The 14,198-nt window shown below is 33.8% G+C and overlaps 2 protein-coding genes across 3 annotated transcripts; one reads left to right on the top strand and one right to left on the bottom strand.

The window, feature by feature from the left end:
* The first annotated feature begins 5,589 nt into the window (after positions 1-5,589).
* On the top strand, positions 5,590-10,675 carry LOC111492329 (probable E3 ubiquitin-protein ligase RHG1A). 2 transcript variants are annotated; one of them, XM_023141631.1, is made up of 7 exons: positions 5,590-5,899; positions 7,518-8,142; positions 8,215-8,726; positions 8,838-8,888; positions 8,968-9,066; positions 9,309-9,473; positions 10,244-10,675. In XM_023141631.1, the coding sequence occupies exons 2-7, from the start codon at positions 7,545-7,547 to the stop codon at positions 10,391-10,393; spliced, it is 1,575 nt and encodes a 524-aa protein (XP_022997399.1). In that variant the 5' UTR covers positions 5,590-5,899; positions 7,518-7,544; the 3' UTR covers positions 10,394-10,675. The 2 variants fall into 2 exon arrangements, with proteins under 2 accessions (XP_022997399.1, XP_022997398.1); XM_023141630.1 differs by having other exon boundaries at positions 7,518-8,726.
* Positions 10,676-11,464: 789 nt separating this feature from the next.
* LOC111492414 lies at positions 11,465-12,718 on the bottom strand. Its single transcript, XM_023141753.1, has one exon. It carries the CDS (start codon positions 12,716-12,718, stop codon positions 11,465-11,467), a length of 1,254 nt encoding a protein of 417 aa, XP_022997521.1.
* Between the last annotated feature and the right edge of the window lie 1,480 nt (positions 12,719-14,198).

Genomic DNA, 14,198 nt, shown 5'->3' with positions numbered 1-14,198 from the left:
AAATTCCCATTGACATTTTTAATATAAAAAATTCAAAATACATTAAAAAAATGGATTAATTATTAATAGGAATATAATACACAAATAACTTAATGACTCATATATTTACGAAAATAACAGTTAATATTTATATTTATATTTAAATTTTATCGATATGTTCATAATTAAAATACCGTATTTAATATCAACATCGATATATTAACTATTTTGGAGTTCAAATTTTGGACCGTAAAAATAAATATGGATAAATTAATATCTTATTTATAATTAAATTATGGTTTTTTTTTTTAAAACATAAATTTAATAATATAAAAGTTAATAAATTTATATTAAAACTTTTAAGATCATATAATTTGTCCAACATTAAATCTCCAGCTAAAATTAAAAAATTGAGTTAAATAATTTATTTATTTATTATTTGCGTTGCAATTTAGTATCATTTTTTGAAGTATTTTTTATTTTGTCCCTAAAATTTTTAATTTTCATTTTAGTCCCTATTAACTATATATATATATATATATATATATATATATATATAAAAGAATTGAAATAAACGAATTTTCTCCGTACGTCAGTGCTTCCCCACAAAGTAATTAGTAGGCATCACGTATGAGAGGAAATAAATTAAATTAAAATATATTATTTATTTATATGATTATTTGTTTGACATTTTGCCATTTGCCCCTTTCACCAATTTTCTTAATTTTCTTTTATTTTCACAGGCCTTTAAAATAAATAAAATAAAATAAAATATTTTCCAACTTTTCAAATCAGTCCTTTTACTTTTTATTTTTTATTTTTTTGCCCTCCTTTCAATCTGAATCAAATGAAATTTATTTGTTGTTTCTCCTCCCACCACTTAATTCTCAGATCTTCATCCTCTTTTGTCCTTATTTGCAATTTTTAAAAAAATTATATACATGAAAATATGATTAAAAAATAATAAATAATTTATTAAACATTCCACACGAGATTCTTAATCAATAATATTTATTGCTTGTTCTAATGAAGAAACGAACCAACAAATGATTTGTTTGATTTGAGGGGACCTAAAGAATTTATCAGAGTTGAATTGTATTCAACCCGAGAAACAAATTCTCAATAGTGTGCATAGCTAGTTTGATATAATTCATTAAACAAATTCTCAAATTCTCAAGAGTTGAATTGTATTCAACCCGAGAAACAAATTCTCGGAGTTGAATTATATAGAGAGGACTATTCATCGGGATTTTATCTATATATGTACACTTTTTATGAATGGGTTAGTTTGTAAAATTACTAGCTTGTTACTATATGTGGGTCCCAAAGGTTCGAGGGTCATATTCATGAATATTTTAAACGTTTATCTCTCTAGATTAATAAAATTACTTAAAAAATTAAAATTTAAAGTTTTTTTCTTTAATTTGCTATCTCGAACGGGGTAGAAATCATGTAATGTTAGCAACGGTAGGGATCATTGCAATGTTTTGTTTTGTACTAGTTATGAGTGAGTTGACGATTCTCAATTGTCTTTGGTCAACATGTAGTGACCTGATTTCATCGGGAAAGAAACTTGAGCAGCCATGTTAAAAAAACTCAATGACCCATAAAATATGATGAACTCAACCCATTTGGTGAACTTGAAAAACTCGACCAACTCAATTGATTTCGGTTAAGTTCAATAAATGAAAACTTAAAGTGTTGGATTGGTTCATGAGTTATCGTCAAATTAGTTTAGAGAAGACACCATTTAAGTTTAAAAAGTTTCATATATTTATTTTTATTTTATTTAATTTCATCCTAATCACTCTTAAAAAATAATTTTTAGATTAAAAATTAGGGTTTAAATAAATAATTCCAACTATTCCAACAATTAACTCGAATATTTTACACCAATTGAGTTAAACATATTTACCATTTAATCTTAAAAAAGGTATAAACTCGATTAATCTAAATTCTCAATTCTAGAATTCAAATATAATGAATTTAAATTTAAAGTTCAAAATTAATTATATACTTAAGGTTTAATAGTTTGTAGGTTAATTTAGACTTTAGTCTCTAAATTAATTTTTTTAAAAAATTATAATAAATAACAAAATTTTGTAATTTTATATCTGCTATTAAAAATGTTTAATAATTCATAAGTTATTAAATTTTAAATTTTATATCTAATAATTAAATTATTGACTAGTTTAATACAAATTTATTAAATAATAAATTAATACGTTAAAAACAATAAGATTAATACTTAATTTTGATTGATTTTTTAATTTTTACTAGATTACAAATTATTAAAATAATTTTATTAAAAAAATTGAATAAATAATTATTTAAACAAGATGATAATTTACGTCTAACCCACTTAATCATAAACACATTATATATATTGTAATAAAAAATTTATAGTATAATCTTCCTTTGCGGGTTCCAAACCTCCCCCTTCTCTAATAGGGGAAAGTCAAGACCCACGCCTAGGGATATACAAGTGCCATTCTTCAGATGGATCGTTGTTCAATAGTGATTGTAGCCGGGATAAGCAGGCACGAACTTCTGTATAGCGCCCTAGTTTGGTTTGTTAGTACAAGTAGCTAAGAGGGCTGGGAAGTACGACTTGCGTCAAACTTGTGAAAGAATACTTGCAGCGCACCTGCTGAACAAGGCTCCTTGAAAGTCTTTCGGGGATTACCAGTTCCGGAGGGACCCACCATTGTACTTCTAGGGGAGGGTATAAGATAGCGGAAGGCCACGGCTTTTGTGAGGGTTCCGCACAATACGGTCGGGTATGCCACCAGCATAAATGAGGCACACAAGAAAGACTGGCGCGATCTCGATTTAATGCCAGCCTGGAAGTGATTCGCTAAGTTAGGTAGCGGCCGCCTATTGTAGAATCGTCGATAACCTGGCTTTACTATCATGTGTGTAAAGATTGACTGTATAGGCATACTTTAACCGTTTGGCAAGTCAAGGGACCCTGAAATCCGCTCCTTAGCTATAACGTTCCAGAGTCATGCAGAACAGACACTAATCGTCCGAACATTACTTGACTATTAATTAATTGGACCTTATTTGATATTATAAATTAAATGTGATCTTATCCTTTCCTAAGTTTTTTTTTTGAGATAATTTGATTCCGTTACGCCACTTTATATAAGGCCAAAACTCGTGCCTTAATCAATCATATCACCAAGTCATGTCAAGTCCCAATGCCGTTATCCTTCATAAACTATATTTGTACTTATATTATTTATTACATTTTATTTCTCATTTTTTAAATAATATATTGTATTATTAATTTAACAGGTTGAGTTATATATATATATAAGTACCAAAATTAGTAAGGTGGGAAACAGCTTTGGCCATCGTAATAATAATTCGTTGCCTCTTTCCAGCCAAAATAGACCATTTAATCAAAAATTTCTTATTATTATATACTTATTAATCATACTACCTACCTTATTTTATGTCCCACCTATGCTTTTTTACCTATTTTTTTTTATAAAATTAATATGATATTATCCGTTTTAGACCTAAATTATGTGTAAGTGTATTTGATGCTCGAGTATAGATATTGAGTGGGTTTATCATAATCCTTTTGTGTAATAACCCAAGCTCACCGCTAGTAGATATTGCCCTTTTTGGATTTTTCCTCAACGTTTTAAAATCACATCTGTTAGGGAAATGTTTCCACACCTTTATAAAAAATGTTTCATTCGCCTCCTCAGTGAGGGTGAGATCTCACAATTCACCATCTTTAGGTCTTAGGGTTCTTTTTGACTCTCGGTTCTCTCTCCAATCGACATGGGATCTCACAATCCATCTCCTTTAGGGCCCAGTGTCCTCACTGACACTCGTCCCTCTCTCCGATGTGGGATCTAACATTTTGTGTCCGATCTTCATAAATCAATGGATATGTTGTTACTCCGAAGATAAGGCAAGACATGCACTCTTGACCTATTTTGATCAAGAGGTTAAAAGTTTGAATTCTCGACACTATATGTTGTTGAACGTAAAAGTTTCTTAGAAAAGTAATAAAAAAATCACGAAGATTTTATCTACGTACAAACTTAGTGCTCGGTGATTATAGTCGAATTTTTAGGTTTTTACCTTGTTAAAAGAGGCAAAAATGATGTTATAACCATGGGTAGAAATATGGTGAAGCTTCTCTTAAGAAAGGGATATCCTTCTCCTTTCTTGTTCCTCAAGAAATGGGCTCCCTCCCTAAAAATGGAACTGTAATCATATATATTAATGTGGGTTGCTTTTATTGTATACAAATATAATTATACTGAATAAATAAAAAAAATATATATATTTGGTAAATTATTGTACACGCGTTTGGCACGTGAAATTACACCAAATTTTGACAAACATGCATTAACTTCCATCCAACATTTAAAGGCTTTGCAACGTTTCTTCACTTGCTTTCTATACACTTCTTACCGTTTTTGTTTGGTTTTATTTTATTTTGGTTCATATATTTTTAAATATTTGAAGTTTATTTATATATTTACTATATATCTTAAAATTAGTCATTTAAAATTAATTATAAAATAACTATAGTGATAATTTCCCAAAATTTATATACAAATAGGCTGATTTTTTTAAAATTTTTTTATATACCGATAAGATTTATTAAAAATATAAAGACTAAAATAAAATTAAACAAAAGTAAAAAAAAAAAAAAGATTTTTAACATAGTTATTTTTTAAATAAATAATCTGTTTAGTATAAGAATGAATTTTATTTTAAAATATTTATTCTTCACTATAAAAAAAAGAAAAAAAAGTTATTAATAACGAGATACATTTTTAAATATATATATATATTATTAATTTTAATCCAATTTCAGAAGTAAAAAAAATTAAAAGATTAAATATTTAATTTTTTTTTAAATTTTTATTTTAAAAATAAAAATTACCGTTTTGTATGTTCTTAATCGAAGTTTGTGAATTACCGTTTTGTATTTTAAATCCAAATTAATCTCAGAATTTTTGAATTTTTACGATAAAGTATAAATTAATATACGTGAAATTTAAAAGTGACGAAGAAGTAAAAATAAAAAGGTAATATTAATTAATTGATATTTATCTAAAAATAATATTATAGATTTCGAGTAAGAATTTGAACATCTGTCATCGTTATATATTTTATTTTATTTATAATATAATATAATATATAATTTAGTGTTGTAAATAAATAAATAAATAAATAAATAATAATAATAATAAAACCCAAAAAAAGGAAAAGGGAGGAGGGGAATAATCCTAAAAATAAAATAAAGAAGAGGATTAGATAAGAGGCTAAAAGCCACCCAAAAGGAAAAGAAAATAAAAAAAAAAAAGAAAAAAGGAAAAGAAAAGAAAAAAAAAAGAAAAAAAAAAGAAAAAAAAGGCGGTAGGCGGGCCAGCTGGTGAGGTGGGGCAGAGCGTCTCTGTTCCTTCCGGTCCACAAAAATGGAGCCTCTTTGAAGATGACGTTGCAGCCGTTCACAGCCATTGATCCTTGATCTTAATCCAACGGCTCATATTTCCCCAGTTCCTCTCTCTCTCTCTCCTCTTCTCTCGCTCTATTTTTTATTTTATTTTATTTTATTATTATTATTGGTATTTGGACGGCACCACTATAGAGTTCTTTGGTTCGCCTCCGTTTTCTTTCCCTCTGTTCTCTTCTCGCCTCCTCTTTTTCCATTTATTTTTTTCTCCCAATGAATTATCGTTGATTTGATTGTATTGGGATTGCAAATCGACGAAGGCTTTCGTCCTCGGATCATTCGTACACGTTTTTGCACCTATCTCATCCCTTTTTTTCATCTCTCTCTTAGAAATCTAAGCCTCCCTCCCTCCCTCACGGAATATAATTCTTATGCTTCTCTAGTTCTTCCTCGCTTGGATTGTTCTAAGAAGTACCACGACGAAACCAGGTNTTTATTTTTAAGCCTCACTTTTTTTTTTGTTTTTTTTTTTTTTTTTTTTTTTTTTTTTTTGAATTATGAGTTCCGTTTCTTGCTTCGATTGATATTTCGGATTTTGTCATGGTGAGCGATTCTCAGATGATGCCAATAAGAATTGATTCTGTTTGTTTGTTTTTTTTTTTTTGTTGAATTCATGGTGGTTGGGGATTTAGGTGTTGTTCTTTGAATCTCTTTTCGGCCTTACGAGACAACTTTCTGGTAGTTCTGACATGAATTTGATTCTCTGTTCTCATCAGCTTAATTCTGAATTTCGTAAAATCTATTAGGCTTGCTCTTTCCTTTTTTTGGAATATTGGATTGTTCGTCACTCAGCTTTGTTCAAGAATTTTTTTATGGGGTATAAACTGAAGCTGTAAACTAATCTTGGTTTTTTCTTTTCTTTTTTGTTATAGTTTTTTCAAGCCCTTAAATCACTGAGCTATTTTGTTTTATAAATATGAAGTGAGCTTTAAGTATAGAACAATGAAGAATAACTTTATACTGGGGAAAAAAATTATAGGCTTCACTTTTTGTGGGGATGGATTTCGAGCACCTGACATGCAGATTCCTTTACCTTTCTTCTGCTTCTTTTGGTTTTCCTCTTTGTATTTTGACTTTAATCAAATTATCCCCGTTTTTGTTCACTTACTTGGATTGATTTGATCAACTTCATATCAAAATAGACCGTAATTAAATTTGTTTTATTGGAAGTGCTAAGTTATTTGTTTATGTTTATACCCAAGTAAGTGTTTCTGTATCATGGATGACCTTCTCATTGATGTTTTTGCTATCATCGTTATTGAAGATTGGGTTGATTCATTGCCGTGGATGCTCTAGATTGTAATTCTTGGAGGAGAGGAGCACGAACTTAGGATAGTTTCTTGTCTTGTTTGTTATGTTTATACCTATTTATTTAAAAGATGAAAAGATGTTTGAATGTTACACAATTTAGTCATAGTCTAAGAAGCACGGATATGGATATGACATGACACGGACACGGTCACACGTCATTGTTTTAAAATCTAGGACATGAACACAGAAATTACACGTTTATTGTGCTAATGAGTGTTCAACAAGTGTCAGAATGTCTAAGTCTTTGACACTGTGAGATCCCACATCGGTTGGAGAGGGGAACAAAACATTTTTTGTAAGAGTGTGGAAACCTATCCCTAGCAGACACGTTTTAAAAACCTTGAGGGAAAGCTCAAAGAGGACAATAACTAGTAGCGGTGGGCTTGAGCTGTTATAGACACGCTAGTGAAATTAAAGTGTTTGTGTTTCTTAGGTTATAGTTCTAGCTTTAGTTTCGACCCCGGCCTAGAGCAAAGAAGCTAAGCAGTATTTATTTGAATCTGAGAAACAATACCTTTCAATACTCTACAATTTTATCTGTTGATTTCGTCCCGGCCTCGATGACTTTTGACAAGTTGTTATTATTGATTGTATTCAAATTATATGCTATTATTTCAAAATTGGACTGCAGCTTGCACTGGTTTGTTCTTCATCCACTTTGTTTCCTGAGTTGCCAGCTTGACTTCGTAATTTTTTTTTTTTTTTCAACTTCTCACTTTGGAGCTGGTTGTTGCAGTGTTGAAGCACCTGCAATTTATTGTAGATGGATGAATACCCTAGTAAAAGAGTTGCTAATGGATACACATCCAGAAGGGGACCCAGTGCAGTTATGAGAGATACTGCAAATAGCAGAGACCAAGATGGTAAATATTGTAGCCGAATTGGCTGCAGTGGAAGACTAAATTCCCCAAAGAGCACGCGGAGTAGCTATTCAGAGAAGCTTAAATCTCCATTGCAGTCTTTTCGAACCTCTTCAAGTGGCAAAGAAATAGCTGGAAGTTCCTCTCGAACTTACTATGCTGTTAGAGGTTCCAAGAAATCTGTAGCTGAAACTCAGACAAAACGACCGACCCAGTTAGAAACAGACTCTTCAGAAACTAGTAGCACTCAGGATGATTCAGAGATTTCACAAGGCATCCCATCAAATGAAAGGATACGAAAAGGTCTTCATGTTAGTCTTAAAAGTTCCAATTCCACCGATCACACAGTGATGGAACCACAAAGCTCCATTGTTGCTCCGAACACAAGAGGACGAAGGGATTTCAATCAAGGTTCTGGAATGCGTAATAAAGACACTCTGGCAAGTTCTTCTGTGTTGATGGGGTCTAAAAGTTCTCGCCCGGCATCACGTGGTGGTGCAGGTAGGCATACCTTGAGAAATTTCAGATGTAATTCGATATCTGATGTCATCTCATCGGGTTGTTCTTCATCAGATCCAAATCTTAGTAAACTGAAGGATACAGCAAAGAAAAGGAATTCTGAAGCGGAAAGTAGCTCTACAAGAGGAAAGAAAATTAACGGATCATCTTCAGAAAGAAGGATTACTAGCTCTGGTTATGGCGTTTCTATATCTGGTTCAAGAGGAGCCAAAAATGGAACTTCTAACAGGGAAAATGGCATTGCATTAGTTCGGTCTAGGACATCAATTAATGGGACGTCAAGAGCAAGATCACAAAGCAACAGACCCGACAGAAACAGTACATCTTTGCACGAGTCCCGATCCGTGATCTATCAGGAGTCGCAAGACCATCAACCTGAAAGCTCTGTTGATAATAATGCTCGCGAAGTCTCTACAGAGTTGATTTCAGATCACCCAATATCTTACAGAAGGTCAGATAGTATGAATGAGAATATACTTAGTCATAGATCTGCTAGTCCTGCAGAAATCGGTTTGACTCGCTCTTTAACAACTCGAGATAGCTTTCGACACTATGTTATTGCAGAGGTACATTTCCATATATTGCAATTTATTTTGTGAAGACCTATCAAAAGAATACTTCACTTTCTCGGTCTAGTCCACGTCTCTAATTTAAAAAGGTGCATCTTGCTTTTTAAGGTATTGTTGGCGCTTGAAAGGATTGAACACGAAGAAGAGCTAACATATGAGGTAGACAGTTCCTGATGTTTTGTCTTGTTTGTTTTATTCATTCACTACAATTTGAGCTAACATCTAATTTTCCCTGCAGCAAGCAACTCTTTTAGAGACCAACCTTTTCCTTAGTGGCTTAAACGTCTACGACCAGCATAGAGACATGAGGCTCGATATCGATAACATGTCATATGAGGTTTGCTGATTTCTTTAGAAATATTGTGCTGCTGCCTTTCAGATCAATTGTATCCAAATCTGTCTCATCTCTCCTGCCTAGTTGATGTTATAATGAATCATTTCTTCTCGTTACGCAAAAAATTCATTCAAGTTTCCTTCGGGGAGTTGCGTTTTAGCATATATAATACTCTACTCTTAGCCGTGCGTTGTGTCAGCTGTTCTTGTATTTGTACTTATCAACTATTTTGTGATGCTTGACAGGAATTACTCGCTCTAGAAGAGAGAATGGGAACTGTGAGTACAGCAGTTACTGAGGAAGCATTGTCACAATGCTTGAATAGAAGCATATATCAGTCTACACATGCAGAGGATACAATTTCCGGTGGCAGTGAGTACGAGGATGGCGTCAAATGCTGCATCTGCCAGGTCTGTTTACACTAACTGCTTGTTCTGAACCTCTGGTTATACCATAAAGTTAGAAACCAAAAAGGGAAAATACCCACTAAACCAAACCCACGAATCAACCATATTTAAGCTTAGCTTTGAGAATGTTGGAACTGAGGCTGCAAAAATACCTGAAATGTGTGCCAGGGAACTAATTTGTTCTCCAGTTATGTTAAAGGTTACCATAATGTCAGGATTTGCGTGCATTTACCAATATATCTGACATTATGGTAATGTATAAAATAACCGGATAACATTGTGGTTCAAAGTTCAGCTGTTTTCTATTCTAGAATCTCAACTTTTGAACATTTTTGGTCTAAAATCATGCCAAATTTGATGATTTTTTTTGTAAGATGCGTTAGGGTATAAAAAAAAAAGAAACAAAGCTTCCAAAATAATGTCAATTTTAATGCTTCAACTCCCATTCAACTCATAGTCTTGGTCCTTACCATAAAACCTCTATTGAGTTTACGATGCTATACCATTTCAAACAAGATGTCTCTCTTATAAGAGATATGTGTAGTTTAAGAGGAGATGAAGGAATAGGAACCTAAATATTAGGCAACCTCGGTGGTTGATAGGAACCTCAAACCTTTGTTGAAAATGGCTATAAGTTCAGAGGCCATGTTTACAAGGACGAAAACCATATTCAAGACTACCCGAGTTTCTTGATCATTCACATTTTTAATCTGAAATCCACACTTCTTCAAGCAGTTAAGTAACGAGGTGTTCCGACTTCTATTTAATTACAGGAGGAGTACTCAAATGGAGATGAAGTCGGGATGCTGCGATGCGAGCATACTTACCATGAAGGGTGTATACAACAGTGGCTGCAGCTGAAGAACTGGTGCCCCATATGCAAAGCATCTGTGGAGGAATCTGCTTCAGCTTTGCCTTCATAATTTGTTTGATTGATTCCAACAGATAAAAGAAGAGGAGGAGGATTAATCTTCTCCCTTCACCCAAGATTTATTGTACATAGCAAATTTGTTCTATTTAAACCTAATAAGCACAGGCCAGCCTTTGGCTTTAGAAGTCCAAACTCAGTCTAATCTGTGAATGCAATCTCTCCTCTTGTTCAACCGTCCTTTTCAATTCTCAGTACGTTCATTTACTGAACTTTCTAAATTGTTTTGAAAGGAGTAAGAACTAAGACTGCTTTTCGCTCCAGGATTTCTATTCTAGTTTCATCTTCTTTGTACTTTCCCTGGATTTCTATACTAGGTTCTACCTAAATATCTGGATTGGAGTAAGAACAGTTGATAGAACCACTAAGAACTGGGAATATGAGACATGTGCAAAGAAGTTCTATTAGAAACAACCAAGGGAAAACAAAAGTTGAAGCAGAATCGAAGTGTGGCTGACTATTGCATTATAAATGTGGAACATTTTGGACACAGATCTTTAGAGAATGGAAATGCTATACCATTTTATAGCATCTGCATCTTTCTATCTAACAAAGAAAAAAAGAAGCATGAAATACAGAGGATACTATCTGCAGATTGTTGTCTGTTGATGAGTTATTCATATGAAATGAAATCAATTCTAAGATTTAAATACACAAATAGGAACACTAAGTTCTTGCACGAGCAATTACCTCTCACCAAGCTACGAACTGTATCTCTGCAAAATTTTGTATACTTCCTCGATGATCAAATTTACACGAAAAGCTTGAGATCCTTGAATCATGGCTGCAGCCTGTCGAGATGTGAAGCATCACGGATGGGGATTCTGACTGACAGCACCCAAGCTTAGTCACAGTTAAATGATTCTTAAGAACAAACGTCCGTTTGATGTTCGATCTGCTTGTCCTACTTGCAAGCCAGAGATTTTATCAAGTTTTGAGCAATATGGGTACTCACAATTGAGAAGAGCTGAGAGGTCTTTGAGATCCATTCTCAACCCCACTGGACCGTGTGGACCGTGACAGGTGAGCCAAACCGATGTTGGGATAAACAGAAATATCAGTCTTTTCATTCTGTGAATGCACGCATACTAATTTTCTCCAGTAGCAGAGGCCAGTCTTCCCCAAGTTGCTTTGGGTTAAGCTCCATTGCTACCTTGAAGTCAAGCAACGATATCGAGCAGTGTAATCTGCGCTCGTGCACAACTTCTCTATTTCCATTGCTATGTAGCCTGTGTAATTGATTATTTGGCAACATGCCATTGATAACCTTTCCCTGAATTTGCTGGTTATGGGCAAGAGGCTTCTCAGGCTCAAATACAGGCCATGGTCCAACCAAGTCAACGCAAGACCTGATTAACTGCTTCAAATATACATCCAACACCTTGTTCAAAATATTAGCACAATCTGCAGAAACACTGCCTAGGCCCTGTACTGCAGCAATTTGTTCCATGCGTCGTCTCAACGACTCAGTATCCAACAAATGACCCATATCGCTGAAGCTAAAATTGCCCCCACAATCCACAGGCCTTGTTTTGTGAGCCCCGCCGATACTAGCTGAGCAAAAAGGAATCCCAAGAGGTGCAAGTAATCGACTCCGAAGTAAACTCGATCGATTTGACTGTCTCGCTTCTTCCCTGTCTTCAACCTTGGTTCCTTCAACCTGCATCTGTAGAACTTGCTTCCCTGATGGTCGCTGAACTCTAGCCTCAATGTTGTTTTCAGGTAGTTCAAAAACTCCTTGCAGATGCTGCACTGGTCTCTGATAGTCACACGAAGTTGCATTGCCATTGTCCATCATGATCCTACAGCTGCCATCTTCCTTGCATGCTGATTGAGCTGAGATACATTCAACCTTCAAGTTTGGCGCAAGTAGACTCGGCCTATCTTTGAGCTTGCGGTCGCGTATCCCAGACCTGCACTTTCTTGGGGACATAGAAAAACCTTCATTGGACCAAATGGGAATACCTTGAGTGGAAGTAGCAAAAACAGCTCCACCATCCTCATTCCCATCTTCTATGACAGGGGAAATTTTTGCAGCTTGCGTCGAAGTTTTCGGATAGCCTGCTGCAGGTATCGGTGGTGCAGCCTTAGCTTGACAAGCATTCTTCAAAATTGACTGTATCAATTGATTATGCAGCCAAAGATTCTCCCTCCCAAGTACACGACAACATAACTTATCAAACTCATTCTTACTCAGCTTTTGACTCAAGAACCTATTCAAGTAAAAGAAGTACCGTTTCGACCGATCAGTTCCGAGCTTCTTCACTATTTGAGATTTCAATTCACACAAGTCAATTCTCAAGCTCTGCTGAGGTTGCATTTCTCAGCAGACAGAGTCACACACCCTTCACAAATCACTCAATTCCAGACACGGAGAGAAGCACAGTCACTATTCAAGTTCACCGAAACAAGAACATGAAAAAACACACAAAATTTTCACTTCCACATATCAGTCAATGCAGGTTAACCTACAAGAGTCAGCATGATTTGAGCAAATTCCTAAAATTCATCCCCACCAGATCAAGTAAATCCCGAAATGGATTTCAACAGAATTGCAGCAATCATATTTCCAACTGATCATTTTCCTTTCCCAGCTACAAAGCACAGAATGCAACTCCAAATCGCAACTTCTCAAACCACAACCCTAGAAGTTAAATTCACTACATGGCTCACTAAATCCCGCCAAATTTTCAAACACCAAATCAAACCTATTGCAAAACAATCGCAAATCAAAACCCTAACTTCGAAACAAAGAAACTCGAGTTCAGAACACGGGGAAAAAAAAATCAAAAACTACCGAGAAACGCGTATTGAGTCCACGAACCAATACAAACACATCATTCTTTGAGCAAAATTCACAAGCTCGGAAGTTCGAAACACGGAATTTCGCAGTCAAAGAAAGAGATCAGTGAGTTGCGCGAAGTTGAATAGTGTGAACAGAGCACAAATTGCAGAGATATTAAGCACATTGAATCTCGCCGACTAAGCTCAATAACATTTGAACAACAACAGCATAGGGATTGCTTCAACTCTGGCCTTTGACGAACTGGACAAATCGAAGAGAAATTGAAGCTGAGTGGCTCAGTTCGAACCTCCGGAGCTTCGAACTTTCGTTTGCTCTCTCTGTCCTTCAACCTCTCTCTCTCTCTCTCTCTCTCTCTCTCTCTCTCTCTTATAATTTAGTTTTTATTAAAAAAAAAAAAAAATCTGATTAATTTTCGAGGTCTGCTTCTCCATAGCTATCCATAATCTGCAATTTCCTCTTCCCCTTCTTCTTCTTCACTAGCTCCTCAACAGCTTCCTTTATTTATTTATTTTTTAATTATAAATTGAATAATTAAAATTATATTGTGAATTTTCCAATAATTTCAAAAATTACCTTTTTCATTTATTTTAGTAATAATATTTATATATATTATGATATACAAAAAATTTAATGGATAGTTTTTATTTTTTAAAATAATTTATATTTATTTTTAAAAAAATTAATATAATTTTAATAAATTTAAAATAGAAAATGGTAAATTATTTAAAATAAAATTGGTTGGATGTGGATGTTTGAATTTTCGTTTTGTCATATTGAAATTGTAATCTAAAAAAAACGGCGGGTATCCCGAAAAACAAACGGCGGGTATATTTCAAAGCCCTAATTTACGTGCCGGGAAAACCCGCCTAAAATTTGCTGCAGTTCACTGGGCGCCAAGTGCGAAGCTTCTTTTTTTTTTCTCTCTCTCTCTTTTTTTTTTTTTTTTTTTTTTTTTTTTTTTTTTTTTTTTTTTTTTTTTTTTTTTTTTTTTTTT

Source organism: Cucurbita maxima, unplaced genomic scaffold (assembly GCF_002738345.1).
Source record: "Cucurbita maxima cultivar Rimu unplaced genomic scaffold, Cmax_1.0 Cma_Scf00017, whole genome shotgun sequence".
Lineage (NCBI taxonomy): Eukaryota > Viridiplantae > Streptophyta > Magnoliopsida > Cucurbitales > Cucurbitaceae > Cucurbita > Cucurbita maxima.
Note: the sequence above shows the minus strand (reverse complement) of the source record. Positions and strands in the feature narration are given on the sequence as shown.

Excerpts from the sequence above, each read along its gene's own strand:
- LOC111492329 (XM_023141630.1), top strand. The coding sequence starts at position 7,545 with ATGGATGAATACCCTAGTAAAAGAGTTGCTAATGGATACACATCCAGA. Across the intron at positions 8,889-8,967 it reads AAGAAGAGCTAACATATGAG|CAAGCAACTCTTTTAGAGAC; the intron begins GTAGACAGTTCC and ends TTTTCCCTGCAG. Across the intron at positions 9,067-9,308 it reads TCGATAACATGTCATATGAG|GAATTACTCGCTCTAGAAGA; the intron begins GTTTGCTGATTT and ends GATGCTTGACAG.
- LOC111492414 (XM_023141753.1), bottom strand. The coding sequence starts at position 12,718 with ATGCAACCTCAGCAGAGCTTGAGAATTGACTTGTGTGAATTGAAATCT.